This window comes from Crocodylus porosus, unplaced genomic scaffold (genome assembly GCF_001723895.1).
Source record: "Crocodylus porosus isolate Cpor-Errol unplaced genomic scaffold, CroPor_comp1, whole genome shotgun sequence".
In the NCBI taxonomy this organism is placed as follows: domain Eukaryota; kingdom Metazoa; phylum Chordata; order Crocodylia; family Crocodylidae; genus Crocodylus; species Crocodylus porosus.
The window spans coordinates 9,862,444-9,880,818 of NW_017728907.1; the positions used below are offsets into that span (position 1 = coordinate 9,862,444).

General features: G+C 43.5%; 1 protein-coding gene across 1 annotated transcript in view; it reads left to right on the forward strand.

Moving 5' to 3' along the window:
* The window catches only part of ATF6 (activating transcription factor 6), a 166,345-nt gene that overhangs the window by 30,585 nt on the left and 117,385 nt on the right, over positions 1-18,375 (forward strand). The window contains exons 8-9 of the mRNA XM_019530715.1: positions 1,384-1,569; positions 1,929-2,020. Of these exons, the coding sequence (XP_019386260.1) occupies positions 1,384-1,569; positions 1,929-2,020 (278 nt within the window). The remainder of the gene's footprint in view (positions 1-1,383; positions 1,570-1,928; positions 2,021-18,375) is intronic.

Here is an 18,375-nt window from a genome sequence, read left to right on the forward strand (position 1 = left end):
TACATTCGTTTTCAAAGGACTGCCTTTTCCTGCGTCTCTTCCCAGATGCCTGATTGTCTTTAACATCTTGTTTGGTTCCTTTTCCTCCTCTTTCAGCAATTGGGCCCTTAATGAAAATAAGACACAGGCCTCCGAGTTTGGAAGTGAAAAATCAGCATGCTGCAGGAAGCTTTAGAAGCTAGATCCACCTGGTCTGCAACCCACTCATGACTGCCGAATTAAAAGCAAGCTGTTCAGCTGTTTGCTGTCTTTCTTTTGTTGTTTCTTTTACTTTAAAGGGTGCTGCTTCTCCACTCAGCTGAAGCTGATCAGTGGTCCCATGTGGCTGATTAGAGAAGTAGCACCCTTTGAAATAAAAGCCAGAGCAAGCAGCTGGAACATCTCAGCGGCCCCACACAGCCTTTTACTGTGTCGTGGTATACTCCCAGTTACCTCAGAAGCTCTCATCTTCACAAGGGAGCCTAATCCTGTGAAGTATGTATGGGTTTTGCAATATATACTTTTCTATTTAAGAGAAGTAGGAAGAAATAAGCCTTGCAAAGCAGTGCAGCTTGCTGACTGCAATCTATATCATGTACTCACTAGCACCCTGTTCAGTCCACTTTTAGATAAACTCTGGAATTATCCCCTTTGAGTTAATGCTGCTATTTATTTTCCTGGTGTTCAGCCTGCATTAGTGTTTTAATTTAATTTTGTTACTCTTAGTTCTCCACATCTTGTGTTGCCCCAAACAATTCCTTCCCCCTGCTGCTTATATAGAATCATAGAAAATGAAGGGTGGAAGGACCTCAGGAGGTCACCTAGTCCAACCCCCTGCTCAAAGCAGGACCATCCCCAAGTAGACCATCCCAGCTAAAGCTTTGTCTAGCTTGGTGTTAAATACCTTCAAGGATGGAGACTCCACAACCTCTGTGGGTAACCTGTTTCAGTGTCTTAATTTTCTCAATAGGAGGGTAGTATTTCTAATGTCTAACCTAAATATAAGTTGTTTAAAGTGCCATCAAAGGCAAAAGCTGCCTGTGTTTAATTTTTGTCTCCCTTCATAAATTGGTCTGTCAAAGTTAGTTGCTCCATTAGTGTCTCAGTTGTGCCTGCCATATATAGGATTATAGAACCAGGTAGTGCCAAGGAAACTGGGCCAAATACAGGACAGAGAAGAGAATTAATTAGAGTATTACTCTTCCATTGTTTCAATGACAATTAGACATGTGTCCTGATAATGGATGCTAGTTGACAGGGTGATGGACACAGCTGTGTTTGGATGTTTGGATAGATGAGCTTTGTTGGTCTCTGTCAAACCAGGACAGCAGAAACTGGGGATGTAATAACTTGAGCACAGGTAAGAGTTCCCTATTTAACTCAGACTCATTGTTCCCAATCTAGCTTAATGTCTTAAGGAGACAGCAGCGCATGATCAAAAACCGGGAGTCGGCCTGTCAGTCACGGAAGAAGAAGAAGGAATACATGTTGGGGCTGGAGGCCAGGCTGAAGGCAGCTTTGGTGGAAAATGAATGGCTCAAGAGAGAGAATGGCTCACTGAAGAGGCAGCTGGATGAGGTGGTGTTAGAGGTAGGCTGAGTTTGGGAAAAGGATTAAAAATGCTTTGACAATTAAATACCTAAATATGATGAAAATGGAGGCCATTTAAGCATTTTGGAGACTGCAGAATTGATGCAAGGAAGCTTTATCTACCTTTTTTCTAGTCCACATAATTTACCAGGAAAATGGAGTATATGGGACCCGAACACTGTAAAAAAAGGACCAGATTTGTTTTTATATGAGCTTGGCTGCAACTCGCTTTTCCCTACTGCAAGTCAGCTTTTAATGTAAAATGCAAGAGTAGAGGTCAGGTTTTTTGGCTTCAGAAATGTGTGTACATGTTTTCAACTTTGTTCTTACTCTGTGCCTGATCTGCTCTTCCTGTTTAGAACCAGAAGCTCAAAGATTACTCTCCAAAGAAAAGAGCTGTGTGTGTGGCAGTGATGTTCGTCTTCGTAGTGCTGAACTGTGGCCCACTGAGGTAAGATGATTTTTGAAATCAGTAATCTTTCCATACTGTTGGGAAGGGCTGGAGGGAATCTAATCTGTAGGTCTTTACCTGCCTTGTGTTTATGCAGTTTCATGCAACCTGCTCTGTGGTTGGAGGCCGTGGGCTGTCAACAGAGAAATTTTCCTTTGCCATTCTTCAAATTAGGGGTATCTCAATGGCACCTAATATAAAGTTTGTGCTAGGGTTGCACTGATAAAGATTTTTTGGATCAATACTGATGGCCAATTGTTGACAAGCCATATCAGGCAATACCAATCCAATTGCCAATATGCAGCTTGGAAAGCAGCATCCAGCTGGTAAGTCTGTTAGGGGGAAGGGGCAGGGGGAGGGAAGGGGTGTGCGGGAGGCAGACTGAGGCCCCTGCAGTGAGGGAAGGAGTAGGGCTGAGGCAGGGGCAGGGGCAGGTGCTGCCCAGATGGGGCAGAGCTGGGCATGAGATGGAGCCGTGTGGGACGGAGGTGTCTGGCTTGGTGCGAGGAGGGGGGGGCGTGGATCCTGCTGCTGTGCACACTGCAAGGGGAGCCATGGGGGGCATGTGCCCCCCAAATCTGTGCATGGGTTGAGGGCAGGCTGCTGCTGCGGGCTGGGGAGGGGGCAGTGCTGGGCTCTTCCCAGTGTGGGGGGCTGTGTTTGGGCCAGGCGGCAGCAGCAGCACTGCAGTGGGGAACTATGTGAGTGTGGTCTGTGGCCACCCCAGAATTTGCCATAGCCCCCCCAGCCTCCTTCCCAATGCCGCCACACAGCCCCAGCCTAGCCCCCCTGCTGGGACAAGCCCAGCACAGACCCAGCCTGCAGCCCACCCTTGTCTCTTGCTCAGATCTGGGGGACATGCCCCCCCATGGCTCCCCCGGGGGTGTACATAGCAGTGGGATCTGTGCCCCCTAGATGAGCCATGAAGCTCTGTCCCTTGCCCAGCCCCAGCTGGGCACTGCCTGCCCCAGCCCCACTCCATCCCTCACCACAGGAGCCTCGATCTGCCCCTCACACACCCCTTCCTTCCCTCCACCCCTTCCTTCCCAAAAGACTTATTAGCCGGACACTGCGCTCCAAGTTCCTCGGCTGGCTGTGTGCACACTGTGGCTGCATGCATGCATACAGCATTTATTGGTGACATTATCAGCCATGTCAGTCAAAAAAAGCTGATTGCCAGTAATTTTGGTTTTTCTTTTTATCAGTGCTGATACGATATGGATCAATATATTGGTGGACCTCTAGTTTATGTACACTTCTCCCATATGGACTGGCATCTTACCAAATTTCTTAATTTAGGGTGATTGTGTTCAATGCATGTAGTTGAAAGGATCTAAAAGCCTTAGAGAATCATGTTGTCAGCTCTCAGGGAGCACATAAGCAGGGTTGTAATCTTTATCCTTTTACTTTTGCTTCCAGTAGCTGAGCTTTGTATCATGGCTTCTTGTAAAGTTGATTAAAACCTCAAATTTCCCATCCTCCCTGAATGCTTTTGAACAAATGTTCTCATTCAGAGTATATTTTTTCCCCTGATGGGACAATATCAAGGTAACAAAAAGCTCATTTTTTAGCTTTTATTTTTTACATGAAAAATATTTAGTTATCTTGAAAAATGAAATCTGAATTTTTTTCCCCACGTTATCTTATTTCTGCTTTTTTGTTTTTTCCTTATTCTATTACTTTTCCAGAGTTGGAAAAGATAGAAAAGCTGCTGTAAAAAAAAAAAAAAAAAAAGAGAGACTCAAAGGAAATGCCAGTCTTAAAGGAAATGGATACTCAAAGGAAATGTAACATTCTGCACCTTCTTTTGCATTTGGCAAAAAGGAAGGAAAAATCCTATATTTAAAATTTGTTATTGAAAATCAAAAATAATCTTTTATTTTTTAATTCAAATTGGAGAAAGAAATTAAGCGTCAGTTGCTGACAAAAAAAGTTTCTTTTATGCAGTCCAATTTTTTTCTGAGAGAACTTTGTAGAATATACAAAAACATAAGAATTGCCATTTGCTGGGTCAGACCATAGGTCAATGTTGCTCAGTCCCCTTTGTCATGTATTGGTAGAGAGTGGATGCTGAAAGGGAGAGTGAACTAGATATAACCAAGGTTTTTTTTTTCCCACTGTCCCCCTCACTTGCAGCCTCCAGCACTTAATGTCTATGATGTTCTATGGCTAATTCAGAGGGTATACCCCTAACTCATACCCAGTTACTCCCTTTTTTCTCCAAAAATTTGTCCAGTCTCTTTTTTTAATTGGGCTAAACTATTGGCTTCCACAGTATCTGGTGGCAATGAGTTCCATGCTTGAATTGCACAATGTGCAGGAGAGCACTTCCTTTTGTTAATTTTAAACTTACAGCCTACTAGTTTCATGTTGTGATCCCTAGTTCTTGCATTGTGAGAGAGAGTAAATAATAAATCCGTATTTACTTTCTCTTTAGCATTTAATATTTTGTAAACCTTTATCATGTCCCTCCTCAAGTGTCTCTTTTCTAAACTGAATGGGTCTAGCTTCCTTAGTCTCTCTTCAAATGGAGGTCCCACCATGCTGCTAATTATTCACGTTGCCCTTCTCTGTACATTCAGTAGTTCTCCTATGTACTTTTTGAGGTGTGGGGACCAGAACTGGGTACAATATTTCCATTTTATGTGCGGATCCCTTCTTAATAATCCCTGACATTTTGTTTGCCTTTTTAATGGCTCCTGAACCACTGAGCTGATGTTTTTAGTGAACCGTCCAGAATGATTCCCAGATCTTTCTTGCATGGTAACAGCTAATGTAGAGCCATCATAATGTAGGCATAGTTTGGGTTAGTTTTGCCCAGGTGCATCACCGTTCACTTATATACATTGAATTTCGTCAGCCATTTAGTTGCCCATTCACTCAATTGTGCCACATCCTTCTGTAGTTCCTCACAGTCCACCTTGCTTTTTATCACTTTGAATAATTTTGTGCAAATTTGGCCACCTCACTGTTACCCCCTTTTCCAGATCACTTATGAATATGTCAGATAGCACTTGTCCTGACACAGATCCCTGGGAGGACCCTGCTGTTTAATTCTTTCCATCCTAAAAGCTGGCCATTTATGCTCACTCTTGCTTTCTATCCTAGAGCCAGTTTCTAATCCACAAGGGGACATTCCCTGTAATCCCATGACTACTTAATTTAGTTGAGAGTCTCTAATGGGGGACCTTGTCAAAAGCCTTTTTTGGAAATACAAATATACTATATCAACTGAATCACTCTGGTCCATCTGCTTTTTGACACCCTCAAAGACCTCCAGTAGGTTGGTAAGGCATGATTTTCTTTTGACAAAGCCATGCTGTTTCCCCCAGCAATTCATATTCGTCCACATGCTGAACATTCCTTTTTATTATTGTTTCTACCAGTTTTCCAGGATCAGACGTTGGACTCACTGGCCTGTAGTTCCATGGATCCCTTCTAGAGCCATTTTTAAATATGGGAGTCACATTGGCAACCCTTCAGTCCTCTTGTACTGAGGCTGTTTTTTAGTGACAGGTTGCATATTATGGTCAGGAGTTCAGCAGTTTCTGATCTGAGCTCTTTCAGGACCCTAGGGTGAAAGTCATCAGGTCCTGGTGATTTGCTACTGTTTTAGTTTATCAATTGTCTCTACAGCCTCATCTACTGAAACCTCAGTTTGGGTCAACTCCTTTAACTTGTTCCTGGAGGGGACTGGATCTGGTCCTCTAACATTTTCCACAGTGAAGAGAGGTGCAAAGAATGCATTTAGTTTCTCAGCAATGGTGCTGTCATCTTTTAGCATCCCTTTCATCCTGATCATTCAGAGGCCCAACTGATTCTATGTCAGGTCTTCAGACATGGACCTGAAGGTTTTAATGTACTTTTTGAAAGAAACATTTTTTCTGCTTATTGCCTCTGCAACTCTGCCATTAAACCATGATGGCTTTTTTTTTGGGTCCACTTTCCATTTTCTTTGACTTGCAGTATTTGCTCTGTGCCTTCAATACCGTGTTCTGAAGCAGTTCCCATGTTGCTTGCAAGTTCCTCAACCTCCTTAGGGGCTCCTTTTAACTTCTAACTAGCTTCCTCTTTTTGGTGTAGTAGATAGAAAAGCCACTTGTTGGCTTTTACATGGTCCATTTTAAGCCTTGACTCTTCTCTCAGGACTGTCAGCATCCCTTCCACTGGAGTGTATAAGAATGGCATTAGTCAGAAGCAAAACAGTAATGCATTTGTTCTGCTCTCATGGAATTTCTTTGTGTCGTCCTCTAGGTGCCTTACTATAAACAGACATAGTAAGTATGGCTTTAGCTTGTTCAGAGTCTTCTCCTGTACTGTCTGATGTACCCAAGATGAAGGAAGTAGAGAATTGCCAGACTTCTGGGTGGGTAAATTTATAGCCACAGCACAGCTTAGCCTGTTGAGATGATCTGATTTGCAGAGTTCGCATCTGGAATGAGAATGCAATACAGCAGAGAGGGAATGTTGGGGCTCCCCTTGATTTACTCTGTGCTTCTGAACTGAACACTGTCCAGTGAAGCATAAAGCACATTCATTGTTGATACTTAAGCTGGAGTTGAAATTCATGCACATAGCCAGAGGAGCAAGTGAACCTTCTGGGCCACAGAAGTGGGGGATTGGGAAAGAACTGCTCCATTGCCTCCAGGCTCTGTTTTTTAAATCACTTGCAGAATAGAGGTGTAAACAAACCTAATTTTGGTACTTACCGCTCTGTTTGCTAAATTTGGCTTTGGAAATTAGGGCTCCGTCCTTTGTAAAACTCTGTGCTGCTCAGAAGAGAGAGCACTTTCACAGGTCACCTGATGCTGGTTTTGGTTGGTAGGTTGGGTTTTTTTTCCCTAAATCCCTGTTAAACTAAGGAAGAGATGCTAGTTGGAAGGAAATCCAAAGTTGGACTTTACTAAAAGCATGCTGCCAAGATGACTGTTTAGAAACAAAATGTTTCTGTTGTGTTTTACCAGTCCAGTTCAACTGTTAAAAGCTGAAAGGCCTTTTAAACTCCAGTTGGCTTGCTACCATTGATGCTCTGTCTGTTGTTTGCATACTCCTCAGCCCTGGCCAGTGAAACTAAACATTTTCTTTTCTTTTTCTGATCCATTTTAAGCTACATTGCTACTCATTAGATATGGTCAGGTTTCTAAGAAGGAAGATTTTAAGTCCTGCACTGCTCTTGAGTTCTATTTTTTGCTGTTTTTCAAAAATCCTGTGAACAGATGGAATTGTCATCCTGGCACATATTGTTTGGATCTAAACTATGTGATACTTCTAGAAAAAAAATCAAATGAAGCAATGTGCAATAATTTTAAGCGGTGGTAATGCTCATGGGCCTTATTTTGTAAACACAGACCAATTACTGGATTTTCTTGTTGATAGTGGCTGCTTTGTAAAGAGCCTGTTGTACCAGATCCCTGCTTGTCTGCATGAACTAAACCTGCTTTTCACTCAAGAACTGAAAGTACAATGAAAGATTTAATGCAAAAGTCTAGTCTACAGAAACACATGCAGTTTGCATGCAACAAAAACACAACCGGTAAAACTTTTAAGTCCTGCCATGTCACCCAGCATTCTCCCCTAACATTTATGATGACAGCTGGGACTCATCAATGTTAAAGTGGGAGGCATCCAAGAAAAATGCAGGTGCTTCAGGAAGCTGTGGGTGGCAATTCAGGAGGTGGCACTGTTACCTCATGAAATGAATTCCTGACCAGTTGCAGTTACAGATTTTGTCATAGTGGTAGGGGAATCAACTCAGGTGCCCTGGCAACCTTTTCCATTTGGGTAATTGCTTTGCCATCCCTGATCTTCCCCTGGCTTCAGTTAGGAACCAAAAGATACTTAAGCTGGTATGCAGAGTTGTTGTGAACTGTGTAGAGTATGGTGCATGGCAGCTGTTAGCTGGGAATGAGGTAATTGGTGCATAGTTTCTAAAATGGTTTTGGATCCTGCAGGATAAAAGGTGCTAGAGAAGTGGAAGATAATTACAAAACAGGATGCTGCTCTCTTCTGAGAGTTATGAACTCCAGGAGCAAACATTTTTGTAGGACTGATATCATTACTGCCTTTGTGCTACATTCGCTTGGGAACAACTTTGGCAGGGTTTCTAAGTTTTGAACGTCAATTTAGATGATTTTTTTGTAAATCAGTCAGAAAATCTCCACCCTGCAGACCTTACGTTTTGATATTCTTTTGTTTGGAAAGATTCTACTGGAGGGAGAAAGACTTTACTTAAACAGAGAAGTACTAGCAGAATTTTGAGTACAAAGAAAACGACGATGGAGTAAGATGTGGGGGAATGTGCAAAACCTGAGCTGCTTTTGATAAGCATAAAAACGAAATGGAAAGCGCAGACCTGGGGGAGTCCCTTCCTATTCTGTTGCCAGTGAGGCAGTTCTCAGGGTGTGTCTACAAGTTGCTGTATGGTGACATTGCTACAGTGCCATGGCTTAGTACACCCTTTTGGAAGTACTAAAGCACCGCACAGTATGGGCAGCTACTGTGCTGTGCACATGGTGAATGGTTAGATTTTGCCACTATGTCACTGTAATGGCATGCTATAACCAGGGAGTGCTCTGGTACAGCAACATGGCTGGTGGTCATGTGTAGACACTCATGATCGCCACATCACAGTAGATGCACCCTTAGTCTCCATCCTCAGCAAGTTATTGAATTTGAAAGTAAAAACTACTGTCAGAGCACAACGGTCTGTATGTATTCCTGTCACAGTAACAATTGGTAACTACAAAGATATAACAGTTAACTTATTTTTTGCTCGGTTTGATGTTCAGTAAAGCAGATAAAGTGAAAAGGAATTCCTGGGTATGTAACCATTCCTGGTACTGGATGTAATAATTTAGCCTCCACTGGAGGCCTGCAGCAATATTGACTTCAGTCAGCAGGGAGAAGTGTAACTACAACTATGAATTAGCAGGAAATTGGTTTTTTATCTTCAAACTTTGTTCCAGAAGCGTGATTGTTTAGGTCGCGGATGAAAAGTGAACTGCACCGTGCATGAAGATGAGGCAGATATTCCACCATGGTTGTGAGGTTCTCAGTGCAGGGCTCTGTCATTTTGTACTGCTCAGACTATTGCTTTATATTTCACTTTGTCTCACACATTCTGTCCCTGTTTCATAGTTTCATAGTTGTTATGGTTAGAAGGGACCTTAGCAGATCAAGTCCGACCCCCTGCCATGGCAGGAAAGAGTACTGGGGTCAGACAACCCCAGCAAGGTGTTAATCTAGCCTTGTCTTAAAGACCCCCAGGGTAGGAGCCAGCACCACTTCTCTTGGAAGTCAGTTCCAGACCCTGACAGTGAAGTAGCGCCTCCTGATGTCTATCCTGAATCTACCCTCTGCCAGCTTGTGACCGTTATTTCTAGTCACTTCTGGTAGTGCTCAGGGGAACAGGGATTCCCCCAATGCCTGCTGATCCCCCCTGACTAGTTTGTAAACAGCCACTAGATCCCCCCTCAGCCTTCTCTTGTGGAGGCTGAACAGGTTCAGGTCCTGTAGCCTCTCCTCGTAGGGCCTGCCCTGCTGCCCCCTGATCATGTGAGTGGCCTCCTCTGGACCCTCTCCATGCTGTGTATGTCCCTCCTGAAGTGCGGTGCCCAGAACTGGATGCAGTACTCCAGCTGCGGCCTGACCAGTGCTGCATAGAAGGGGAGGATTACCTCTTTGGACCTGCTCGAGATGCATCTGTGGATGTATGACGAGGTATGGTTGGCCTTCCTGACTGCATCCCCACACTGCCGGCCCATGTTCATTTTGGCATCAGAGTTGACTCCAAGATCCTTTTCTGCCGCTGTACTGACAAGAACGGAGTTCCCCCGCCTGTAGGTATGGTGCTGGTTCTTCAGCCCCAGGTGCAGCACTTTGCACTTGTCAGTGTTGAAACCCGTCCTGTTATCATCCGCCCACCCTTGTAACCTGTCTAGGTCCGATTACAACCTATTCCTCCCTTCTTGCGTGCCTACTTCTCCCCACATCTTAGTGTCGTCTGTGAATTTGAATAGGGTGCTTTTTACCCCCTCATCCAAGTCACTGATGAAGATGTTGAATAGTGCAGCCCCGACGACCAAGCCCTGGGGGACCCCACTGCCCACATCCCTCAAGGTCGAATAAGACCCGTCTACCACCACTCTCTGGGTGTGACCCTCCAGCCAATTAGTAACCATTTGACTGTGTAGATGTCGAGGCCACAGTCCCCTAATTTAATGAGAATGGGGTGAGAGACTGTGCCGAAGGCCTTCCTAAAGTCCAGAAAGACTATGTCCACTGCTGCCCCTGGGTCTAAGGATTTTGTGACCTGTTAAAGCAGTGTTAGTTGGGGCTTAATCAGTATGTCTGCAAGCATCTGTTACTTCTGAAGATTTCCTATCTCTAACTTCTGATTGGACTGAGGATTTTTTTCAGAAAACTTTTCTGCTTACTGTAGTTCAGCAAAAGAATTTCTGAAAGATTTTGTTTGTGGGACGTGACTTTTTTCTGGAATGTACCCACTATGTGAGGGTAATCATGGGTTGAAATTTTGTAGAAGGGCCCTGTTTTTCTCCACTCATGTAGCAAAGCTTTATAGCTTAGGATTCGTGTAGCTTTGTACAGCAGTTGAATGCAAGATAATGTTTTGGGAAAGTGCCCGGTAGTGTGCGTAATAGTGAATGCAGAATTAATTAATGACTGTAATTAGGTATTCAGCTTGTATACATATATACAACTTGTACTCCTAAATATACTAGATCAGGGTGGGCAAAATACAGCCCGCAGGCCAGATCTGGTCTACCAGCTGATTTTATGTGACCCACAAGTAGGTGGCCATGAATTCATGGGATCTGGCCTGCTGGCAACAATAACTCAGGCCACTCACTGCATGGTGCCAGGCAGGCAAGGCTGTTTCTGACCAGCAGTGATGTGGCAACATCAGCTGTGGACTCCGGTAGATGCCCTGACCCCAACCTAGATCCTGCTGGCCATATCCACAGCTGACGCTGGCGCCCACCCATGGCTGCTTCTGCTGCACCAGGCAAATGCTAACATAAACTGCAGACAAAGCTGGCAGGTTCCAAGTGGGGTGGGGATTGGGGCATGCTGCAGCTCTGGGAGGTGTGGAGACACCCTGGCAGCTTTGAAACAAATGCCAGCTGCATCCACAACTGATAGTGGCACCCACCTAGGACTGCTTCCGCCACACCAGCCAGTTCCTTGCATAAGCTGTAGACGCATCTGGCAGTCTCTGGGATGGATGGGGATCAGAGTGTACTGCAGCTCCAGGCAGGGTGTGGATTGTGGTGAGGAAGGTGGGGAGAGAATTGTAGCCCTCGAGAGAACGCCAAAACTCATGATGTGGCCCTCCAGCCAAAATAATTACCCATCCCTGTGCTAGATGCTTTTGACAATGCCCCCTTTGGCTCTGCCGTAGTTTTGTTCTTGGCCTTTACAAAGAGTGTTTGCACTTATACTTGAAGACTTCACACAGTGCAAGAGGAAGGATGAGAAAAGAACGTGTGTCTGATTTTTCAGGTCTATGGAGAAACTCTTAGGGGATTACAATGGGGAATAGCAAAGCAAGCAGTCTGAGAACCTAACATGCCAGATGTGCGCTCACTGCAGCCTGTCGGTAGGGGGTCTGTATTCTTTAAGTTCCTGGGAGCAGGGATCCTTTCCTGCATGTTTTAGGACTGCAAGATCAGTCCTATGGAAAGAGGACTTGGTGGCATTGGGGAATCTGGGATAGTGTGTCCCAGTGTGTACACACCAGATATTCAAAGAAGGATCTTGAGTTTTGAGCTCTAGGAGAATAGATTGTCTTTCTTGCGGAATTGTAAAATCTGCAGGTGGTAGGTACAAGGTGGACTAATAGGGAGGGGTTGGGAAGTACTAGCGATGAGAGGCAGGACTTTAGTAGCTTGACTCAGTATGAACTCTGGTTCTATTGAGACCAGGGAACGTGGCTCCTTGTTTAATTTGTTCTGAAAAATGAAGCCTGCAAAATAGTAAACATGAAATTAGGTTTACATTTAAGGTTCAGGAATAGAAGCATAAAATGGGAAAGGAACTCAGGGAGTTGGAAAAGTGAGGACACAGAAGAAGTGATTGACATGGAGCTAGGAATTTAAGTTATACCCCTCTGTGGCCCCTCTGTAACATCTTATGTCTCTTAATGATGAACTAGGCATTGAAGATGATGATCTGCCTCACTGCCTACATAAGCCATGTGAATCATTCTTTGGCAAATCTATAGGTCTCTTTCTTAACAATATTTCTGGAAAAAACTTCTTTTAACTCATACTTAAGGTTGCTAAGTGCATTTGGTTCAAAACAAGGCACCATGTGACACACCATTAAAGAAACCCAAAGATTAAAGGTTATTGAAATCACAAACCACACTAAGGCATTACATCAGTAGATCTGACACCAAGCTCAACATGGGATTCATTGCCACATTCAGCATTTCTGTTTGAACATCGTCCAAGCAGCCGTAACTCTATGTCCATTAGGGTGTTTGTTTAGTTTGTTGAGGAGTAAGCATAGACTGTAGTGTTTTGAGGTGTAGACCTTATAAAGTAATTTTATAAATAAGTAGGCATATAGTTAAGGATATGTTTCTTCTACATTAATGAAGCATGTTGTGCTAGCACAACTTTCATCTTGGTGGTTAAATTTTCTGACCTTGAATCATGTTGGACTTATGCCAGTGAGGTTCTCCTTACATTTTGATGTGAAGTTCACATGATTTTTTTTATCCTTTGCCTGCGATTATATATATCTTGTTTCATGGGGGTAGTGGCGAGTCTCTTGTGTTATCTTGTTTTCACGTTTAAACAACCTTGCTCTTAAACACAGCAATACAGGGAGGTAGCGCTAGTTGACAAATGGATGTAGCACAAGAAAACCCTGCTGGAAATGACTGTTCTTTCTTGCTGAAATATATAAGGGATATATATATATGCACAACCTAGCACAGCAGTCAGCTGTGAACTTTGAAGGAAGGAGATTGAAAGCCTTGTAAGGAAGCCCCTGTGTATATCTTGCCCAGAAAGCTGTTTGGAACTTAAGCATGTGTATTTCGAGTTTGGTCAAACTAACAATCATCTTGTTCTTCAGAACTTTCCTCAGAAGCAAGGGAAATGACACCATCCTTCTGTTTAATGATAAATGTTAACAGCAAACTATTTCCATCATAATCAGTGGGAAGTTGTTTTGGGGTTTTTTGGCCTCTAATGCTATTTATAAACTTGGGATTCATGGATTAAACAGTAACTTGATGCATTGCTGTAGCACACTACATTTTTCAAATGAATTCGCTGTGCTTAATTAAGGCTGTTTCTGTAGAAAACTAGTGTTCAGAGACTGGATGAGTAAATGGGAAGTTTGTAAATACCCTTGTCTAGGAGAAGGAAGTGAAAAGGATGTCTACTAACGTGTTTTGTGTGAGTGCTTTTTGTGCTAGATACAAGGTTAGATGTCTGAGAGTTGTACAGAAATTTCCAATGTATGTGAATGTGCATGAATCTTGGTGAATTATCTCAAGTTGAACCTAGCAACCTTATCTGTAAGGTGCATAAAACACATTGTACTGGAAATGTTTGGTGAAATGTAGGGAGGCATAATTTTTTTTTAACACCTTTAAACACTTCTGAGCCAGACTTACTGTAATGTGCAAAGCAAGTTGCCAGTAACTTGTAAGCACTTATTTGGTACTTGCATGTACCCTGGTGTGATGATGAGGCAGTTGTTTAAATGGCACATTAAATAGTCCTAGATGTTGCACTTTCCTCTTGCTGCAGTGTGCTTGCATCTGAGGAATTGTTGCTCAGGATGTCATTTTGCTGCCTTTTCTAAACAAATTTTTGGGCATATATTAAGCAATGGACTATGACACCCCTAGGATGGCTGGCAGAAGCCACAACCTACCCACTCTTGCCAGCTCTGTGCGCACCAGATCCTAACGATGGGGCAGCTTCTACAGAGTAGTGCTGAGTACATGCCCAGAGCAGCTGTTGGGCACTCTGCCCCAGGTGTGCTTATTGGCTACATGGGACCATTCTGAAACGGCTCTGCTGCCTAGCTTCTAGGATTTGGGGTATGTGGAGCCAGAGAGAGTAGGTAAGGCATGCTTCACAGCAACGGGCAACAGACATGCCCGTTATCCCTACCCCTCTCTCCTACACACATGCACATGTGCGCACATGAAAAAAAAGAGGGAAAACAAAGCAGTCAGAATAATTCAGGCTCATACAATCTATTCACTTAAAAAAAAACAAAAAACCACTCATCTCTTCCTCATAATTTCCATCTGTATAGAATGTCCTTTTTAAAAAAGAAAATGGTGTGTCCCATGCATGATGCTATGAAGTATTGCTGGAGACAGCGTTATTAGATTTAGATAGTTGGTATTAATAAACAGGTTCTTTGAAAGACTAAGTCTGTTTCATTAGGCACAACAATAGAAATGCACATGAAGAATTGGAGAAGAATAGCAAAAATTAGAAAAACATATCTTCTGTCTCTGGCTTGAAGTGACTAGAAGTGCAAAAGCAAAACATGTGTACCAGTTACTCACTTCTGGACCCTATCTTTATTTTCCTGGCTTGGAGAATTATTCAGCTAGATTTTCCCTCTCTCCAAAATACAGAGGTTTCTGAGAACCTGGCATGGTGTTGCTGGAATGGTTGTGTGGGCATTTTCTATAATTTGCCTCTGTAGTCATAGCAAAGTCATATCGATTGTATGCTTAAGGAGACCATGACAAACAGAGACTGGAGGAGGTAGAGATGAGCATAGGAATTGGAAGAGGAGTATGAGGGTAGGGGCAGGGGCTGTAGGTTCCCATTGTGGTGCCTGTACCCCTTCTCAGGATACAGATACAGAGGTGAAGGAATCCCTTTCCTGATTCACCTTTCAGAATTAAGAAATAGCTCAAGAATATAATGGAAAATCCATGAACATGTGGTGTTGAATGAGCACCTATGTTGGTGATTAGAGTTGATACTGTTCCTTCAAAGTCTTTGTCATGCTGAGCTGGCCTCTTGGGGTTCCTATAGATCCTTTTGGAGTGCTCTTCTGAACAAGCCTATCTGTGCTTCAGGTATTCATCCAGGGCTAGTAGTGTTCAGACAGTGGCAGGTAGACCTTGTTTCACCTGGCTTGGGAACCGTATAATCTGGGATAGGCAATTGTGTTTCCCTAAGAACTGTCCTGTCAAAGCTACTGCAAGTTCCTGTCATCTTTACATTCTGGTTGGTTGCAAAAACAGCTTTGTAATCTCAAGAATAGTATACCCCACACACTAGTAAAACTTCCCCAAATTCAAACGATTGGTATATTTTGTTTTTATTCCACTTTTATACCATTTTACAACACTGGCTATACATCTTCATAAAAGAAAATCTCCTTCCTGTCAACTTTCAGTTCCTTTGATTGATTGGTACCTTGCAACCTTCACATCTGCCATATGCATCAAAGCCTCCCACCCCTGTGTTTTGTTATATCTAGTGCCATAAGCAAGTTTATACCCGTTTCAAAGTATAAAAACCTGTTTTAAAAGTATTTTTCTGTATGAATTAAATGAACCTGTTTTACAATTTTTAATCAATTGGGTACTCTCTATAGCCTTGTCTGGGCTTGAAAATTTTAATTTGCTCAGTGCAAAGTCCCCTTTACACAGGCTTTATTGTTGCACGATTGTAATGTTGTTCAGTAAAGCATAGCTGTTCCACTTATTTGAACACTGGAGCCCTGCATCATATAGACGGGTTTGGCAGGAACTGAGCCAGCGTTACTGGGGTGTTGGAGGGCATGGGACCTAAGCTGGTTGGTGCAGTGGAAATGCACCACCTGGTGTGGCACAGTGGAGAACTCTTGGCCAATCTGTGATGCTCCCTCAGGATAGGGTTATGGGGAGTTGAACTTGCACTGGTAAACCTGAGTGCAGAGGCCTAGAGCTCCTAAGCATTTCTATAATGCCATGTTATTCTGTGTATGCATGGGGTGGTATGTTACAGAATTAACTGTTTACAGCCATAGCTAATGCTTCCTCTACCATTGCTTCTTAAGCTCTGCTTGCCCCATAACCACATCTGTGAGGTGAACCTTCTGATCCTTAAAATGTACATTACAAGAAAGATGGCACTTTTGGGCTCCCATACATGTGCAGGGAGCCTGCTCTGACACACTGTAATTGTGGCACGTCGAAGCAGACTTGATTAATTGAATGTCCTGGTGTGTGGAAATTACCGCACTCCAGCAGCCTCCAGCGTCATGTATCAGCATCCCCACACCAAAAAATGGTGGCGGGGTACTTTAAAGCTCATTCAACGAGTTTTAGTTCAAAGCACCCCGCCACCATTTTTCAGTATGGGGATGCTATGAACTTAATGCTCCAGGGACTTTTAATTAACGTGGTTCTCAGAGCTGCACTAATTAAAGCACCTCCCCACACCTCCTGGAGCACTTGTATAAACAACCTATGCATCCAGCCTTGTCCTCTGTACTTTTCAGACATTTCCCTGATAATGATGGTAAGGTCATGAAACTAATAGGGACAGAGATTTATCCTTTGAGCTAAGACGTGTTCATGGTATTTAGGGGAGGGGGGTGCGCACATGCACATGTGTACATGCACACAGGGTCAAAGGAAATGGGAGGCATGGAGATTTTCTCTGTTAAAAGTAGATGGGAGAGGTACTTGTGCTTTGTCCCTGCCAGGGCTGGTATAGAAAAGGATTGATATTGTCACTGAAATTACTTTCAGGACAATGCAGTTGATACTCCCTACCACGTAACACTGGAGTGTGAACACTGAATCACATGAGTGTTGATGGGGAGATTCTTTCACCCCAGAGATGCCTGCAGGTGCAGGCTTTGACAGGACTGTCTAAAGCAGGCCTGGTTGCCAAAACATCTCTTTAAACAGAAAAGCATAAGTTGTTATTTCTGTGCACTGGGTTTCTGGCTGTCTGTACAGTTTGCAAGTGATGGAGAATAAAAAAGGATTGCTGTTCTGGTTGATGAGTGTTCCTTGTGCTTTTGCAAGCCTCCATTACATCCTCTGTCTTCAGGGATTTAGGAGAATTAATTGAGCCGGGTGTATAGTGTTAGTATATAACTCCACATTTGTTTGCTCGTACATCAGAATTGCACTAGCAGTGACAGGTGAAGGGCAATTAATTTCTCTTGTTTAAAGAGCAAAGAGGAGTTGATGAAGTGTGAAGGGGGAAGCTCTTTTAGATCAATGGATCAGGAATGCAGGCAGTTCCATATTAACAAGCTGGCCCCTGTTCCCAGGGGAATGTGGGGCACTGCTTCAAGCAGTTTAGGAGGCACGGCAAAAACCTAAGCAAGATTTGTCTCAGGTAGGCATTCCAGGACTGTAGCCTGCTGTTCATTAGGGCAGAATTGTTTGCAGTATTTGTGAACGGCGACTCTCTTATTCAGAACTAAAGTTACTTTCAACTCCCACTTGAGCAAATGAATTTGAGATGGATCTGACCTGCAGAGCAGCTCCAAATTTTGCACATTTAACTGGGGGACTTTAGATCTGGTCTGCATTGGTGTCTGGGTGGGACGGCAGCAGCTAGGAAACTTGAAACTGGGTTTGAATTCTCTTCAACGTCGATAGTCATGGATGTGTGACTTGGTTTGGGACTGGCTGCGTGTGCAGATGGAGTTACAAAGTACTAGTGCATCAGGGGAAGAAATTTATTTACCCTTTACTATCTTATTCATGGTCGCATCTTCATCACAGCATCCTAGCAGCTTGTTGGCGTTTGTTCTCCTGACATTCTGGCTCATTCTAGTCCTTGTGGTGGTGATGTCTGTTTTGAAAAAAACGTGAAATGGTCAACTCCAGCTGACTACTGAATTTGTCCTTTCATGTGGAATTTGAATTCGGTTGCTGTTCCAGTATGAGGAGGGAAGAATATACAGATTCTCAAGAAGTTACTTGCCATTAGTGTCAGGATTGTTCTGTCAAGCCATTTCAGGACAGTGCCTTTGTCAAGCACCTCTGTTACCCAAATCTGTTATAGTACTGCATGGTTTAGGGACTAGAAAATTGCCCAGTGGAATTCTTTGCTGGCTCACTAGTTTGAATCCAAGCGAACTCTGCTGTGACTAAAAATGCTCCCCATCTGAAGCCCATATGAAATGAAATGGTAATTTCATACTAGCTCCCAAAGAGAAAGTGTACATAATATAAAACCACTGTCCCAGCTGACCACTGTAGCTGGCAGGCAAAGGATTTTGTGGACCTTGGAGCCTAAGTCTTCTCTCTTTGGAGATCGGATAGGGTTGAGGTATATCATTGGGACAGTCTGAGAATCCTTGACCAGTGTGCTGTTGTATGCATTTCT